Genomic DNA, 18169 nt, shown 5'->3' on the forward strand with positions numbered 1-18169 from the left:
AGCCTTCAAAGGAAGTGAGATTCTGATACATGCACAACATGGGTGAACCTGGAAAACATTATGCTCAGTAATATGAACCAGACACAAAAGGAAAAATGCTGTAATATTTTGCTTATATGAGTAGCTGGGAAATTCATAGAGACAGGAAGAAGAATAGATATTACCAGGCATTGTGGGGCTGGGAGATTGAGGAGCTATTGTTTAATGCATATAGACTTGCAGTTTGGGACAATGAAAAAGTTCTGGAGATGGATGGTGGTGATTGTTGCCCAACAATGTGACTGTACTGAAGGTCATTATTGACTTAAAATGACTAAAATGGTAAATTTTATGTTATTTATATTTTACTATACACACATACACACACACACACACACAGATACAACTGAGAGGACCTAGTTTTAAATATAGAAGTTTTCCTTTAAGTTGATTCACCTTTAAGATATACAGGCAATAGTAGAATTTCGTCACATATGTAATAAATTTCAAATATTCTGCCCCATCTGAAAAGTCACTGAATTGTTAACTTGTAGTTACTAATTGATGTAAAGAAATAGATATAAACTAAATTACTCTTTTTTAAAAAAAATAGAGTTCTTGGCTGGGTATGGTGACTCGCGCCTATAATCCCAGCACTTTGGGAGGCCGAGGTGGGCTAATCACCTCAGGTCAGGAGTTCGAGACCAGCCTGGCCAACATGGCAAAACCCCGTCTCTACTAAAAATACAAAAAATTAGCCGGGTGTGGTGATGTGCACCTATAGTCCCAGCTACTCAGGAGGCTGAGGCAGGAGAATTGCTTGAACCCAGGAGGCGAAGGTTGCAGTGAGCTGAGGTCACGTCACTGCACTCCAGCCTGGGCAACAGAGCAAGACTGTCTCAAAAAAAAAAAAGAAAAAAAGTAGATTTTGGGGTCTTCTTTAGAAGAAGAAGTTCCAATAGGAAGCAAAACTCATTGATAAAAACAGGAAGAGACAGTGGCCAGTGTAGGATATAGGAGAACCATAAAAACTGTACACATTTAACTTGCCTCTAGTACTTTCAGAAGAAGCCCAGATAGAACATTTGAGGATTTCTCCTAGTCCTGCAAAAATGACTCAGTGGATTTCAGAGTGTATAGGCCGTGTTTGATCATAGATGAATTCATTATTTAGTCCCAGCCCTCCAAAATACAAGGCTAGAGCAACAATGGACGTTCTGTAATGATTTAGTCTCTAAAACTGTCTTTGAGTACATTCCGATTCACCTCTCTTGGTGTTTCCTTTCATACACAAAGGTAGCACTGGTTGTGGATTATTTGACTTCCTCTTTTTCTATGAAGTCTTCAAAGAACTCATCCTCAGAATTAAAACAGCAAGCAGCAAAAAGGAAGCTTTACTTATAGCTGAAACCTACTTTGACTTGAGAATAAAATTAGGATACTTCTGTAAAGGACTTGGATTTCTGTTCTTTGTAGGTCATAGCAAAAATGGTATTTTAAAAGGCTACTAGGAGTAGACGAATGATCTCAGTGAGAAGGAAAAGCTTCTCATTGAAAAGAGAGAGAACTTGAGAATATAGCAGGTGTGCCATTTGGCCTGGAGAGAAATCGAGAATGTGGATGTTAGAGTCAGACACATGTTGACTTGAGCCATGGCTCCTCCACCTAAGTGACTTTATGTACATTGCTTTCTATATCTGAGTAGTAGAGATAACAGTTCTACCTACTAGGAATACGTCTTTGGTGATAGTCATCTTACTTTGTGGTTTTTATAAGGATTTGTTGAGAAAAATTCATGTAGAGTGTTTAACACAGTAACTGGCACATAGTAACAGAGTTCAAATTTTGATCAGCATGCTCTGATTTAAAAAGCACAAGTATGTATACTCTATTTTTAAAGATTTCCTTTAAAATTTTAAAAATCAGGAGCTTGAAAAGTTGAACTTTAGGTATTTGAGACAAATATGTTTTAGCATAGCACCTTATCTCCTGATTCATTTATTCAACAAATACTCATAGAGCACCTACTGTGTGTAAGAAGCTATTCTAGACGTTGACGGTACAGTATTGATAAAGTAGACAACATTCCATGCCCTTATTCACGAGGTTTCTGTTCTAACTAGGAGAGGAAATAAATGAGTTTTTTAGTATATTAGAAGGCAATAATGCAATGGCCTATGGAGCAAGCCAAAGGAACTAGGGATAGGAGTGTTGGATTGGAATAGTTGAAAATTTACAGAGTGCCCGGGAACGTGACATACATGCAAAGATAAGGAGAAAGCAGTGCAGAGAATTAAGAGAGCTTTCCCAACTGCTGCAAAGATTCTGAGGTGCCACTGTGCCTCGTGTGTTCCAGAAACAGCAGAAGGTCAGTGTTGCCGAAGTAGAACGGGCCAGGGTAAGAGGCGTACAAGAGGAGGTCAGAGAGGCAACAAGAGACTTGTTTATGTCTGGCCTCAAAGGCTTCTGTAAGGACTTTGTCTTTGACTCCAAGTGATCATGGAGGACATGTGAGGGGCTTGGGGCTGAGAAGGGACAAGCTTAAAAGGACTGACTGCTTTGTCTGCTGTACTGAGACTAGATTGCAGGAGGGCAGGGAATAAAGCAAGCTGATGAAGTGGGAGGCAGTTGCAATAATCCAGGCAAAAGATAAAGAGGCTTGGACCACAATGATAGCAGTGGAAGTGGTGAGAAGTGGCCAAATTCTGGCTAGAATTTGAAGGTAGAGCCAACAGGACTTGCTGATGGTTGGGGGAGTCAGAAAAAGGCATAAAAGATCATCTGAGGTTTGGGACCTGAGATTCTGGAAAGATATGAAGACTTCTGCAGTAGGTTTCAGAGGGAAAGGAGAAGTTCAGAGGGAAAGGAGAAGGGGCATGTCAAGTTTGATAGGATTATAGAAATGTTGAGAAGGGCCAGACCTATGGCTCATACCTGCAATCCCAGCACTTTGGGAGGCTAGGGTGGGAGGATTGCTTGAGCCCAGGAGTGTAAGACAAGCCTGGGCAACAGTGAGACCTCATCTCTATTTAGAAAAATAAGAATAAAAAAGAAATGTTAAGAAGCCGGCTGAGCGTTTAAGTAGGGAATTTAACAAGGAGGTCTGGCCTAAAAATGTAAATTTGTGAGTTTTCAGCATAAAAAATTGTATCTGAAGGCATGAAGGTGAATGATTGTATTTGGGGAAGTCTTGGTCCATATGGAGTATGACAGTTCCAAGATAATGAAATGCACCTAGTCTAGTCTGCAAGTATTGCTCTTGCATACTCTAATTACAGAAGGAATCCTTGTCACGTAGAACATCATTTTATTTATCCCAAACATTTGAAAGATATTATACCGTATGCTATGAAATTCATGCAGATGTTTATTTGGTTTTGTGCTGTGTGTGGTCTGATCACAGTTTTCTTTAGGCAGTTCAGCTGCTGAAGCCAGAGGGTGTGCTGGTGTATAGCACATGCACTATAACACTGGCTGAAAATGAAGAACAAGTTGCCTGGGCCCTGACAAAATTTCCTTGCCTTCAGCTTCAGCCCCAGGTAGGACTAATTTCATTTTTCTCTGTGTAATAAGATAAATCACAGAAACTGAAGCACTGTGGTAAACACAGGGTGTTAACGAAGAAAAAAGTAAAACTTCCAAAGTGAACACTGTAATAAACAAGAATGCTTATCTAATTAGATCCATTTTAGACTGCCCATAATTTGCATGTCCTGACAAAGTTTTTTCTCATCTTTGTTCCTTGCCATTGTGTTAAAATGGCACAGAGCTTGGGAGTATTTTTGTTATGTGTTTATTCCACTTGTAGCTATTCATGTTACTCGGCACGTTTTTTCTAAAAAGACTTTTTTCTTCCTTCCCAGTGCCGTATTTTTCTGATGTGGAAAATGAGCATTTTCTCTCATGTCACATCAAAGCTCAAATGAGCTTTAATAACTGTGGGATATCAGAAGACCAGCCGAAAGGGAAAAACGTGCTTCTGGATTATTGCCTATTATATACAATGTATAATATTTAAAAAGCTTTCTTATACTTTCTTTTACCTAACATAACTTTCTGTTATGGTCTTTATTAGACATGTATTTTTGATTCAGTTTTTAGCCCAGGATATTTGAGATTAAGTTTAAATCTGTAATAATGCTCACATACATTCAGATACATTGAGCATCTAACTTTAGTACCTTTCTATACAGAAGTTAGGTAATGGGAATACAGAAATATAGATAATTCAGAGATGGTTTCTAGACTCATAAATTAAGGTAATTACATTGTAGATGAAAGGAAGACTTCAGAATTCACTTGGAAACATACAAACTCAAAATATATACCTAAAAGAGATGGGAAGTTTTCCCCTGACCTCCATGGGATAATAAACGATCTGTTTTCTTAAGTATATATCTAAAAACCTATCTTCATTAACATGCAAATGATTGTCTGTGATGGTGACTTAGGATTATAGATCTTCTTCAGTAGTTTGCAAGTATCACTCAAGGCCTTATGATTCCTCTAAACTAATTGATACAGCCTTAAATTATGTATCCCTTTCTAATGTTTGTTTTTCTAGAAACTTTTCTCACCCAACTGGTATGGGTCAGAGAGAGGTACCTTAGATGCCTGAAGACCACCTTTCAGTTTTGGAAAATGTTAAATAAAGCTGAGTTTTTTCTGTTGCTTTCTTTTTTCTTTTTCTTCTTCCCTTCCCCCTCCCTGCTCCCTTCGTTCTCTTTTATTTCTTTTCTTTCATTTTTTATTTTTTGAGATGGAGTGTCACTCTGTCGTCCAGGCATGATCTTGGCTCACTGCCACCTCTGCCTCCCGGGTTCAAGCAATTCTCGTACCTCAGCCTCCCGAGTAACTGGGATTATAGGCATGCACCACCACACCTGGCTAGTTTTTTGTACTTTTGGTAGAGACAGGGCATCACCTTGTTGGCCAGGCTGGCCTCAAACTCCTGACGTCAGGTGATCAGCCCACCTCAGCCTCCCTAAATACTGGGATTATAAGTGTGAGCCACTGTGCCTGACCTCTGCTGCTTTATTGATAATAATGTTCCATTTACTGAGTCCCTGCTATGTACCAGGTGTGATACCACCTTCTTTACTTAAGCCTTGTTTAATAGATGAGGAAATGTGGTTAATGTTACCTAAAGTCATACAGCTAAAATGTGATAGAGCTGCAATTTGAGTCCACTTGTTTCCAACTAAGAAGCTCAGGCCTTTAGTAATGTCACAGTGCCTGATAAGCATGTAATCATAGGCATTTGCTCATCAGGTGACACATAGTATTGCTTTCCCACTTTACTGTCTGGAAAGCACACGTATTTTCCACCAAAATGAAAGGCATTTACTCATTTTGCTATTTTTGGAAGATGTAGTGGTTACAGCCCAATTTGTCTTTTAACTTAAATAGTAGCAGGCATACTTGCTAATTATGGGATGTTCATCCATATTGATTCACTTTCTCCAAACAGGAACCGCAGATTGGAGGAGAAGGAATGAGGGGAGCTGGGCTCTCATGTGAACAATTGAAACAGCTGCAGCGATTTGATCCATCAGCTGTGCCATTACCGGATACTGACATGGACTCTCTCAGAGAGGCCAGAAGAGAAGACATGTTGCATCTGGCTAATAAGGACTCTATAGGTTTTTTTATTGCAAAATTTGTAAAATGCAAAAGCACATAGGAGAGGATGGATGCTCAGAAATGAAAATTCCAAACATTTGCTGTCTGTCTGTGGGGTTTTTTTTTTTTTTTTTTTTTTTTTTTGAGACGGAGTCTTGCTCTGTCGCCCAGGCTGGAGTGCAGTGGCCGAATCTCAGCTCACTGCAAGCTCCGCCTCCCGGGTTCACGCCATTCTCCTGCCTCAGCCTCCCGAGTAGCTGGGACCACAGGCGCCGGCCACCTCGCCTGGCTAATTTTTTGTATTTTTAGTAGAGATGGGGTTTTACCGTGTTAGCCAGGATGGTCTCGATCTCCTGACCTCGTGATCCGCCCGTCTCGGCCTCCCAAAGTGCTGGGATTACAGGCTTGAGCCACCGCACCCGGACTTTTTTTTTTTTTATACCAAAGTGTTGTCAGGCCAACTGAATGATGACGTAGTTGCTAAGGAAACAGAAAGGGCTGCCAGCTGTTTTACCAGGGATCCAGAGACACAGAGGAAGTAGGGGGTGGTATGAGATTATATTTTCTGTTTTTAAAAGAATTTTTTGCTTTTTGTATTTGGAGTATAAAGAAAAACAGATGCCTGTAGATGTCTGGAGCATATTTTCATTTGCGAGCTAATGTTTTAATTTGTGAAGAATACAAGTTATTTTTAATGTTAAAAATTAGTGAATCTAACAAAAGGAATAAATTAGCAGCATTTGATATGGTTATGAAAAGTGGTTTTTGTTCCTTACATAGTAATTTCTTAAGGATTCAGGGCATGGGAAATCAAACATTGACTATGTGCCAATAATGGAGGTAAGTATTTTACCTGACTCTCTGCTTATATAGTAGGTCAACCCCCTTTCAAATGAAGTCTGGACTTCCTCTAAATGATAGTATGAAGTGATAGTCTAAAGACTATCACAGTCTAAATGATAGTCTGTGTTTAATGTTTTTCATAATTTTAAACGAAAAAGTAAAATGAGTATTTTCTTCACTTTGTAGATTTAGAAAATGAGATTATTCCACAATTTGGGTAACTTATCATGTGTTCAAAACATATAAGTTATTAGAAAATGGTTGGTGAGAGGAAAAAAAAAACCAGCTCTGGCAGCTGGGAAGCGGCCTGGCCTGACCCTTATAGCTGGGCCTTGGTGTTCTCCTGTTGAACATAAACAATTTCACCTAACACCAGCATCAGACAAGGCAGCTGTACCTATTATAGATCCAGACAAAAAAGACCACAGTCAACTCTGAACTCAGACAAAAAGCAGATCATCCTTCTAACTGCAAAAATACCCAAGCATCCCACTGTAGTGGCCAAAATAAGTGACTGCTTTTCAATTTAATTTTACTTTTTAAAGACAAGGTCTTGCTCTGCCACCCAGGCTGGAGTGCAGTGGCATGATTTCATAGCTCTCTGCAACCTCAAACTCCTGGGCTAAAGCAATCTTCCTGCTCCAGCCTCCCCCAGAGTTGTGTGCTCCCTTGCTTGGCTAATTTTTTTTTTTTTTGAGAGATGGGAACTTGCTGTGTTACCCAAGCTGGTCTTGAACTCCTGGCCTGAAGCAGTCCCCCCGCCTTGGCCTTCTAAAGCACTGGGATTACAGATGTTAGCCATGCACCCAGCCAGCTTTTAAGAAAACATTACAGCCTTAGGATTTTGCCTTTCTATTGGCTTTTTAGACCAATCAGAATACTTAGTACCCAGCCATAGTTTTAAGGCTGTCTCGTGGTGTTTAAATCCATCATACTGTTTTGTTAGCTTTTATTCAAATCGCCCAAAAGTTATCAGACCTTGGGCATAAATAATGGACAATTGCTTAATAGTCTGATTTTTCTTCCCCCCTCACAGGTTTTCTTCAGGAATTTCTCATAACTATTTATTGTATCCATAAGGAGTGCAAGGTCTCTTGGATCAGGTAAGACCGATAGATGGCCTCTTCTTTAAAGAAGGCTTTCTTGAATACCCTTCCCTGAGGTTGGACAGGCACTGTTCCCCTTCTGTGTGCCCCTGGCACCCACATCTAATGTTCTCCTGGCTTACGACACTCTCATTCAAATTTTCTATCCATGTCCCTTAAGCCCCAGCTTCACACCTAGGAAACATCCTCCAGGCAGAGACCCTGTACTGCCTTTTCTCTCAGTCACAGCTTCAGAGCAGTCAATAGATGCTTATTGTTTGAGAGAAAAATTATTTCAAGCAAACCTGTGTCTTTTACATCCCTCATTCTGCCTTATATCCAGTAGATGTCATTTGACTAAAGAGAAACAATTTTCCTGTGCGACTTATCTTTTTAGGGCTCAGCATACCTCCTTAAACTTTAAATGTGTTTGAAGAAACTCTACAAAAATTATTTTCCGTAATGCTCGCTGCACATCCTTATTTGCTAAGCTGAGATGAAAATGGCAGAAAATCAGCCTAGCAACAAACTTGTACTGGTGTAAATGTTTGATTAAGACCAACAAATGTCAAAATACAACCAATGCCATCAAATAGAAGAAAAATATTTACATATTGGAAACAGGACAGAGAATACTATTCGGAATTTTTCCTTGAATGTAGCTAATTTTCAGTGGGTTTCTTCCTTTCAAAAACTTAAGCAAATTGGAAAATCACATAAACTTAAGGGATATAGCAATATAAGAAAAAAATGTGTGAAGAAGGTGAAAAAATCAGGGAAATGTGAGGGAAAATTAATAATATATATTTTAACATATTTAATATGAACATTTCTATGAAACAGAAAAAGTACTTAAGTTCAACAGTGAGTACATTTACTTCAAAACCCTGTGTCATGTTTTAGTTTAAATAACGAATCTAAGTACAAATAGTTAAAAGTACAGTGTAGCAGAAATTACACACTTGATCCAGAACCCAGATGATTCTACTAGAGCTCACATTGAAAAAAAAATTTTTTCTACATGGAGCTTTTTTTTTGTTTTTAATCGGACATAATAGGAAGATTACTAAAGGAACATAAAGTGTTTGGCATTGCCCCAAGAAAGATGCCCCGCAGATGGGAAGTATTGAATATTTAATATAGTCTCAACTACATGAATCATTTCTAACATGGCAATTAATACTACTACTAATAAACAGTGCAGAAGCCAGCTCTTTATTTGTTTTATGTGAATTACTTTAAACCAGGTTTTGTTAGACAGTTCAGTGTAGCTGACAGTGAGTGTTTAACAGGAATGCATAGCAGACCATGTTAAAATGTGGCATTGTCCCAAAGTACAACATGACGAAGACATCCTACATTTAGCAGCACCTTTTTGTAACAGTAACTTAAATGAGCAGTAGAGAAAGAGCATAGGAAAGACTGAAATGGGTATGACCAAAAAAAAAAAAAAAAAAAAAACCAACTATTAAATACATTTCCAGCATTTTCTAGGTTGACTACAAAAATCATGCTTCTACAGCTGAGTGGGTTAAGATTAAGCCTTTGTTGTGTGAAAAGACTATATACATTCCACAGGTCAGTAAATATCCCATTACCCTTGGGATTATTTCCTCATTTACAGATTTACTACACAGTTTACACATATGTCCACTATACAGTTTTTCACATATAGATGCTCTTATGTCAAATCCTTCAAGCTAGTTTTCTGAGAAATATTCTAATTTGCACTCATATGTGCCACAGTAAAGTGCAAGCTAAGAATCTAGATACAAAATAAAAAAGATGGAAACTCTCACCACTACTTTTTGAAAGGGATCAATGATAGCAGCAAGTAAGATGAATACTAGCTGTGTTTCAAGAATTTAAATATTCCAAAATCATTAATTGGGATGAAATAGTAAAGGATTGAACCTAGTAATTGTGAATCTCTTACCATGACAAAAGTTTTATCAGAAATACTTTATAAAAGCAATTTTAATTAGAATATGGTTTCCTACTGGTAGGACAATGTAAGAATTGTCAAGTTTATTATGACTACTGTTTTTATATTTGGTAAAATAAATTCATGTAAACAGTATAGAGCTAATTAACAAATTGAGGGAAATTTTTCATATGTAAGCTGATAAAACATTATATATGTAACTAATTTTTATTTTCTTTTTTTAGATACCAGGTTGTCACCAGGCTGGAGTGCAGTGGTACAGTCACGGCTCACTGCAACCTCTACCTCCTGGGCTCAAGGGATCCTCCTGTCTCAGCCTCCCAAGTAGCTGGGTCTACAGGTACGTTCCACCACCCCAGCTTAATCATTTTTTAATACTGAGTTTTCTTGGGGATAAGGGAAATAAGGTGTTAAATGTAAAACAGTTTTACTTATAAAAGTCTAAGAATATTTGGCAAGAACTTGGAATAATCAAGGAAGCAAAATAATTGATTTTATAACTATAGTTTTGCTAAATAGGTTTTTTTGTATGTTTGTTTGTTTGTGTTTTTGAGATGGAGTCTCACTCTGTCACCCAGGCTGGAGTACAGTGGCACGATCTTGGCTTACTGCAGCCTCCACCTCCTGGGTTCAAGCAATTCTCCTGCCTCACCCTCCCGAGTAGCTGGGATTACAGGTGTGCACCACCATACCTGGCTAATTTTTTGTATTTTTGGTAGAGATGGGGTTTCGCCACATTGGCCAGGCTGGTCTTGAACTCCTGACCTCAGGTGATCCACCTGCCTCGGCTTCCTAAAGAGCTGCGATTACAGACATGAGCCACCATGCCCCGCTGATTATTTTGTTATATAAGTGAATATGTAGATCTGAAGTTAGGCAGTTATACACAGGCATTTTATTGGGACAAACTTCAAGTACCAGGTACTTGCACTCTTAATATTGTCTTACCATCCAGTTATAAACACTGGACAAAATAAACATTTGAGACATGGAAAAGGTCTTAGCCTTAAACATGATGACAAAAGCTTCTTACAGCAGTGTAATTGAGGCATGGAGATAATGTCTTCAAGGTTCCCCTTCTGTGTAGATGTCTTATGTAGAATAATATTCTAAACATTTTATTCACTTCAAGTCACCCCATTTTGCCCTGATTACTTCTGAAAAACAGAAACTTTGGTTATAAGAAGCACTTCTGGGTTCTGACAGACAGTGAACCTGCTGGAGTCGGTGGTGGGGAGGAATGGTAGGTAATTGGGAGGTAAACAACAGGAACAATAGGCAAGGTTAGAAAATGAAGTGGGAGAAGTTATAAAAATTTATTTTCCCACGAAATAATTCCACAAGCTGTGTAAACATTTCTTACTAAAACAAATACTCTAACACACAAAGATTGTACATTTCCAGTGAAACACTCACAGTAAAATTGCCTGCATTTTTTACTCTCTAGGAGCAAAAACAAGGAGGCAGCAGATGAATGCTTTCCTAGTTACCTTTGGCAGCAAGCTTACTCACATTCCCTGACTGCTCAATGGGTTATTAAAGCAACATATAGCACAATTAAATACAGAGCCAGGTGGGCAGAATGCTCGATATCAGTCTTTAGTTTCTTCACTAGTCTTCAGCATTCCAATTCATCTCAGCCATTCAGTCACTCGTGCACACTCGTACATACGGAAACACACACGTGCATATAGCGAGTTCCGGCTCATAGACTCCAGTGCAGTGACTAGAACAGACACTAGCTACTAAGAATGTGTCACAATCAGTGTGAACTGTATGGAGTAGAACAACCTCTGGAGTTTTATATTTACCATAATTTATGGTGAAAATTACAAACTTACAAGGATGGTATAACATTCAGAATTCAAACCTTTTCAAGTCAAGCAATCACACGTATTTACAGTATGTACAATCTTTCTACTAGAATGAGGATAGGTGTCTAGACAATGTTATTACAAATTTCCTGAATGTGGGCATTTCTAGTCCCTGTAATTCATAAAGCAAATCTGCTGACTTGGCATTAAGACTCTAAAATAGTGTGATCAAACTTATATATATATATATATATATATATAATATAAGAAGGTGTTTGCAGAAATAACATTTACAAACTGTCTATACAGTACACAGTACTAGTACATAGAAAATAGATTCTAACTTTATGATCCCCTTTGTGTAAGGCAAGACTGAATCTGTCCCCAAATTTAGTCAGCCAGAGGTACAAGCAAGAAACAGTGGTCCATGAATGAATATGCAAATCAGGTGCCTGCGTATTAAAAATCTGGAGAAATGAGAAATTCCACTTTGTATCTGTGCTGATTCTGGCTTGTTGGATACATCAACTACATTTCTTTAAACACCAACATCACCTGGGTGGCAACAGATTTTGTTCAAGTGGCAGCTACCCAAAACAGTTTTTGAAGAGTCCAGTATGCAACCGGAGGACTGCAGCCATACCAGGCCAATTTATGTAGCACTTACAAAAGAAAAAGTATCTTAATACTCTATTCATGCTATTGCTATTTAAGCAACAGCAATACAAAATATTACAAGACAGATCACATATGATTGCAGTGTAGACCCCAAAGGCTTTGTTTTGGGGATGCTGTTATACAAGACTTCGAAAAAAAAAAACACACACACACACACAAAAGGGTAAAAGTCATTGGCGGATGTAAACATCCCTGTTCCACTCCCCAGCCTCATTCCGTTTTTTGGATATCACTTCTCCATCCTTTTCACAGTAGCGATCCTTGGATTTATGACGGCTGCGCTGTTTGTTGCACTCATTGTGGTCCTGCTCTCGATCCACGTCTCGGGAACGGTGCCGAGACTCCCGGTGTCTGTGGTCACTGCTCCCGTGGGTCTCGTCTCTGTGGTTGTGGTCACGGTGTGAGGCATAGTGGTCCACGTGGTCATGGGAATAATCTTCCTTTGGCTCTATGTAGGCAGAGTCTCGACTCTCCTGGGTTTCCGAGTCAAATGTCTCTTGCCTGGAGAGGCCGCGACTTGTCCCACTGCGATGGTTGTGGTGTGGGGCTGAGGAGGAAGAGCGGTGCTGGGATTTCTTGACTGGTTCCACACTAGGTTCTTCTTCAGCTTGGGAAGCAGAACGGATAGGAGCGGAGCGATCAGTCCTTTGATCACCTTGAGAACCCTGGCAGCAAAAGGAGCATACCAAGGCGTTAACCAAGGTCAGTGTGTAAAGAACATGTCTCAGAGCAAGTGCATTCAAGTGGAGTCCTTTTTAAGCATCCGAAATGAAGTCTAACCTAGCTTCATCCCTTTGGTAACATCCAGTGGCATTTATAAGGCTTGTACTATATTAAATTGGACTTTGTAAGTGCCTAGAACAGTGTGCATGGTAACCTTTTCCTTAAAAAAAAAAAAAGGGCAAGTGTTCTTTTATATATTCTCCTGCGGCTCAAATATAGATGCAGGTCCCTGAGATTTTTCTATACAGGGGTGTAAACTTAACTATCTCTGCTTGACTGGCTGTGATAATATTAAAAAAAGCAAATCCTTATAGGATACAATGATACAATATGGGACAGGCACTGTTCTAGACCCTTTGTATGTAATAACTCATTAATACAACAGCCCTATAAGATCATCTCATGAGATTACTAATTCCAGCAGCCTCATGGACAGGCTGCCATTATTATTCCTGAGGTAAGAATAGTTAAGAAATTTGCCCCAGGTTATCTGCCCCACAAGTGGTAAGAGGTGGAGCCAGGATTTGAATCCAGGTGATCCACTTCCAGAGTCTATACTACTGTTTAAAGTAGAAAGTTTCTACTGTAGGAAGTTTCTGTAGTCTGTGTTTGTTCCCAGTATATTCTGTCGATGGTGCTTTTCTTACAGGTACATGGCTCATGCTGGACTTGCTTTGAGTTAATATACTAGAACAAGCCCCAAGCAGGCTACTGGGCTTGGATCCTAGAGGTGTCACCATAGGCCACCTTTTTTCCTTTGAAGATTGTATATGTAGATATATATAAAAACTCCCCTTACCTGTGAATTAGAGGCTAGGGTGGGGCTAAGAGGCAGACTTGAAGTGGCTAATGTACGGCTAAGGAGAGGGTTGGGGAGGCTGCTGCTGGGAGGATGGGTGGCCTTCCAGTAGGCCTCCAGATAGTCGGCAAGGTGCTCACAGGCATCCTCAAGCTGGTTCTCATCCAAGATCACATCGAACAACTCCTGCAGAGGCAGACATTCCAGACCACATTGACGCAGCCCTTCCCACCTCCATAAGAGGAGGAAGGGGCTCATGAGCTGCACCCCTTCGTACTTGCTCCTGCTTCTATAAGCGCTGCTACTATCTCCTTTTTTATTTAGTTAGCAAGTGTCTGACTACCTCAAATCATTGTTTAGAGCACTGAACGCTTAACTAATAATGGCCAGAAAGGTAACAATTGTTAAGGGTATGGTAGCACAGAAAAGTTGTCTATCAGCAATGAAAAAAGGCATGGATACTGTGGTACAAAAGAGAGGTATATATATTTGAACAGAATAGGATAGAAGCCTATTCTTGACATCAAGATCATGAAATCTTTTTTCTTTTTCTTCTCTTTTTTTTTTTTTTTTTTTTGAGACAAGAGTCTCATTCTGTTGCCCAGGCTGGAGTGCAGTGGCCTGACGTTGGTTCAGTGTAATCCTGGCCTCCTGGGTTCAAGCGATTTTCCTGCCTCAGCCTCTCAAGTAGCTGGGGTTACAGGTGCCTACCACCAAGCCTGGATAATTCTTGTATTTTTAGTAGAGATGGGGGTTTTGCTGGTTTTGCCATGTTGGCCAGGCTGGTGTCGAACTCCTGGCCTCAGGTGATTTGCCCACCTTGGCCTCCCAAAGTGCTGGTATTACAGGTATGAGCCACCATGCCTGGCCCAAGATTATGAAATCTGAATTTAGAAATTAATAAGGTAAGATTAGGATGTGAAATTTGGCAGAAGCAGCTGAAACCACTGATAATTTGACATTGTCCAAACTTCACAGTTCAGTAGAGAAGAAAAAAAGTCACCTTTCAAAAGATTTTTTAGTGTTTATTATAAATTTTAACATACATTAAGCAATCAAATATTCATAGCGCCTGAAATAGCTATGCTTAAAAAGAAAAAAAAAGCCTGGCGCAGTGGCTCATGCCTGTAATCCCAGCACTTTGGGAGGCTGAGGTGAATGGATCACTTGAGGTCAGGAGTTTAAGACCAGCCTGGGCAACATGGCAAAGTCCCGTCTCTACTAAAAATACAAAAATGAGCAGGGCATGGTGGCATGTGCCTGCAGTCCTAGATACTTGGAGGGCTGAGGTGGGAGGATCACTTGAGCCCGGGAGGCAGAGGTTGCAACAGTGAACCGAGAGGCCACCACTGCACTCCTGCCTGGGCGACAGAGCAAGACCCTGCCTCCGAAACTAAACCTAGGAAAGCTCTATAGCCCCAAGGCATTGTATGTAAAGCATAGACGACAAGTGAGAATCTAGTTAACTTATTCCTTAGAAATTGATTTAAGACCATGTGAAAATATGTCTCAGACAGTTACTAAGAGCAGACAACTTGCTCCCTATGATCAGAAATGAATAATATACCAACTCCAAATAGACTCATCATACAAGCCAGATTTTTGGAACCAGGATCTTGTGTTAGATATTAGCAACGTCAAGTTACTGCAGGATATACTGAAGCGTTTTGTAAAGCTATAATCATCATTTGGATTACTTGTGCGCAAAACACATGATCATGGAAGGAACATGATCATGGAAGGAGGGAGGACAGTTTACTTTGGAATGAATACCAGTTTAAGTGATGAGGATTCTCTTCCCTGACAGGTGTTTGACGGTTTTTTTCAAAATATAATACCAGTTCTGGCCAGACATGGTGGCTCATGTCTGTAATCCTAGCACTTTGGAGGGCCAGGGCAGGAGGATCACTTCAGGCCAGGAGTTCTAGACCAGACCAGGCAATACAGGAAGATGTAGCAGGGGGAAGGACAAAGATCTCTATAGGGGGGAAAAAAAGTTAGCCAATCATGGAGGCATGCACGTATAGTCTCAGCTGCTTGGAAGGCTGAAGCGAGAGGATCACTTGAGCCCAGGAGTTCAGGGCTGCAGTGAGCTAAGACCATAGCACTGCACTCCCAACATGGGCAACAGAGCAAGACCTTGTCTTAAAACAACAACAACAACAACAACAACCAGGTCTGATCTCTGTAACTGGATTATGCTGTATATTAGAGATAACTTACTGGAGGACACTGAGCGAGTTTATCAGCCGCTACCATCTGGACGTTGAGGTGTTTAGCTTGAGATTTCCCTCGAGATTTTATTAACCTTTGTAAAACCTGTAAAAGATAATGAGTTTTTAACAGAGTAATAACTATACCCAGGTAAAGAACAAGGTACGTTATTGACTCCTTTCTCTGGGGCCTTTTTATATACAGCACAAGGGGCATATAATAGATGGAGCTATAAGATTATCTGCAAAATTAACATGTTCACGTAAATCACAGTTGCAAGCTTTAAGCATTCACATTCTTTTTTCTAAGCTAGCAGATCTCAAACATTTTGTCTCATAACCTCTTTGAAGAAGCTAAAATGGAAAACTATTAAAACATTTAAAAATTCACAATAAATCTGCTGCATGTTAAAATAAAAATGTTTTTTTTTTTTAAAATAAAAATAGCTACATTTTTTACAAATCTCTCTAACAGCTGGCTTCATAGAAGACAATTGCAGTCTCCTGTTTGCTTCTACAGTCAACCTGCTGCAGTGTCTTGTTTTGGTTGAAATATGTGAAGAAAATCCAACCTCTTACAGATTTGTAATTGAGAAAAGGAGAAACAATTTAGTATAGTTTTCTTTGATACTACACTAAAACTCAACAAATGGTAGTTCCTTAAAGACTAGTTGTTATGTGGAATCTGAAACCTGCAGTGAAAGTTTCTTACTCCATGACATTCCATTGGTCTGTCTTGAAATTAACATTATTCATTGATCATAAAATAATGGTTCACTGACTTCAGATCTTCCAAATGTTGACGTATTTCATTATACAGTATTAAAACATCATGTTCATTAATATTACCATTGATCTCATCACAGAAATCTTTATTGGGAAGCTTCTAAGTCCTCAGAGGTGCATACAAGTTTTCTAAAATTCTGATTGTTGTCTGAAATCTTGAGTTTTATCATTGGCAACACATGCTGTTCTCCTTGAAGTGACAGGCTTATTTTGTCCAAGAAAATATCTGCTACACCAAGTCTGAATAAGCATAGCCTGACAGTTGTTGGAGATAAAAATGGTATTCCATGAGAAACATGGCTAGTTTAGTTCAAAACTCAATCACACCAGTGCTTGTCCTTCAGACACTTTTTGGTATGCAGCAGGAGCTTTGTGTGTACTTTATTACACGGAATGTTAGAAGTCAAGATTTAATAAAAGTAATAAACTATACTACTTTATCAGGACAGTAAGTGAAATTGACTTTTTTCCCCCTTAAACTGGGAAAGCATAGTGGTGATGAATACATTAACTTCTGGTACTTTGATACCACAGTCTTGATTCATGCTTAGATGCCAGCAGTTTTACCCACCATTGCTTTTGCATCAGCCTTGCAATGTCAAAACAGTGAAAATGTCAAATAGTGTCCTAGTATTATCACGGAAGTAGTTCTGACTAATTAAATGGACCCTCTAAAAGTGTCTTAGGACCCTCCAGGGATCCAAGGACCACACTTTGAGAACAGCTGTTCTAAGCCATGAAACTAACCATGCCTTGTTTATATCAATTAAAAAATTGTTGACCATCATGTCTCTTCAAATTCTCTGTACATCATAAAGGCTTTTACAGTAGCCTAATTATAGAAAGCAGAACATAAAATACATTTTACTAAAATTTGATTATAGAGCAAACAGTAGCAATCCTGCTTACCTTAGGAGAAGAAATCTTTACATATACTATAATAGGGGCCAGGGAGGTTTTACTGAGTTGAGCTGGATGATTAATCGTATCTGCATCAAGGACCACCAATTGCAATGTTCTTGCAAGTTCAAAAATCCTTTCAATTTCACTCTGAACTTCCGCTGTAAAGGGTGAAACGGTTCAGTTAAAGTGCAGTATTTTTAAGATAAAGTAAAATGGTATACTGTTTCTTCAACAGAAAGGTGAGTAGGTCAGCCATTATGTTAATGCTTATAGGCAACAGAATTGATAAAAGTTTACAACAGTAATTTATCCTCTTAGAAAGGGCTCTTTCTCCACACATCATTAGGATGTAAGGAATTTTTCTCTCAACCGGCTGCAGAATTTACTTTTAGTATAATACTTGGATTGTGGAAATTTTTAGCTCTCTGCTGACATTCTTTGTGCTTCCACTCTATGAAATCATTTCATAAAACTGCTGTAAAATAAGAACCTTGAGCTATCTTCCATGTGTTCATTGCAGATCACATTGCACTAGCAAACACGACAAGTTTTCCTTTCGGTGCATGGGCTGATCTATGTTTACATGTCATCTATGCCATCTAGATATGTTTATTAACAAGATGAAATACAAAATCAAACAGGAAAGACGTGAATGGCACCAGTAACAAACTTATCCAAAAACACACCTCATATTTTCCAACCAGAGGATACCCCTTTAATAGTCATGCTTGAAAAGGGCAGTTTTCAGAGGCAGCACTACAGAAATCTAAAGTATAAAA

General features: G+C 39.2%; 2 protein-coding genes and 2 long non-coding RNA genes across 14 annotated transcripts in view; 3 read left to right on the forward strand and 1 right to left on the reverse strand.

Annotated features, from left to right (window-relative positions):
* The window catches only part of NSUN6 (NOP2/Sun RNA methyltransferase 6), a 90280-nt gene extending 84543 nt beyond the window's left edge, over positions 1-5737 (forward strand). For 3 of the 4 annotated variants that reach the window (XM_023223145.2, XM_023223146.2, XM_023223148.2), the window contains 2 exons: positions 3393-3518; positions 5450-5737. In XM_023223145.2, the coding sequence (XP_023078913.1) occupies positions 3393-3518; positions 5450-5662 (339 nt within the window). In that variant the 3' untranslated portion in view covers positions 5663-5737. The remainder of the gene's footprint in view (positions 1-3392; positions 3519-5449) is intronic. The other variant, XR_002733881.2, reaches the window with a different exon arrangement.
* A 188-nt stretch (positions 5738-5925) lies between these two features.
* On the forward strand, positions 5926-9755 carry LOC111549944. The gene is made up of 3 exons (XR_002733880.1): positions 5926-6441; positions 7481-7547; positions 9699-9755. It is a non-coding gene; the product is annotated as an uncharacterized LOC111549944 (long non-coding RNA).
* Positions 9756-9761: 6 nt separating this feature from the next.
* The window catches only part of LOC111549943, a 30229-nt gene continuing 21821 nt past the window's right edge, over positions 9762-18169 (forward strand). The window contains exons 1-2 of one of the 2 annotated variants that reach the window (XR_002733879.1): positions 9762-9814; positions 12562-12668. This is a non-coding gene — a long non-coding RNA (uncharacterized LOC111549943). Of the gene's footprint in view, positions 9815-12232; positions 12669-18169 lie in introns of those variants that run through there. The other variant, XR_002733878.3, reaches the window with a different exon arrangement.
* CACNB2 (calcium voltage-gated channel auxiliary subunit beta 2) overlaps positions 10767-18169 on the reverse strand; it is a 413977-nt gene continuing 406574 nt past the window's right edge. For all 7 annotated transcript variants that reach the window (XM_023223140.2, XM_023223141.2, XM_023223139.2 and 4 more), the window contains 4 exons: positions 17397-17548; positions 15712-15807; positions 13489-13674; positions 10767-12631 (listed from right to left, as the gene is read on the reverse strand). In XM_023223140.2, the coding sequence (XP_023078908.1) occupies positions 12137-12631; positions 13489-13674; positions 15712-15807; positions 17397-17548 (929 nt within the window). In that variant the 3' untranslated portion in view covers positions 10767-12136. The remainder of the gene's footprint in view (positions 12632-13488; positions 13675-15711; positions 15808-17396; positions 17549-18169) is intronic.

The sequence above is a fragment of the Piliocolobus tephrosceles genome, chromosome 9, assembly GCF_002776525.5.
Source record: "Piliocolobus tephrosceles isolate RC106 chromosome 9, ASM277652v3, whole genome shotgun sequence".
NCBI lineage: Eukaryota > Metazoa > Chordata > Mammalia > Primates > Cercopithecidae > Piliocolobus > Piliocolobus tephrosceles.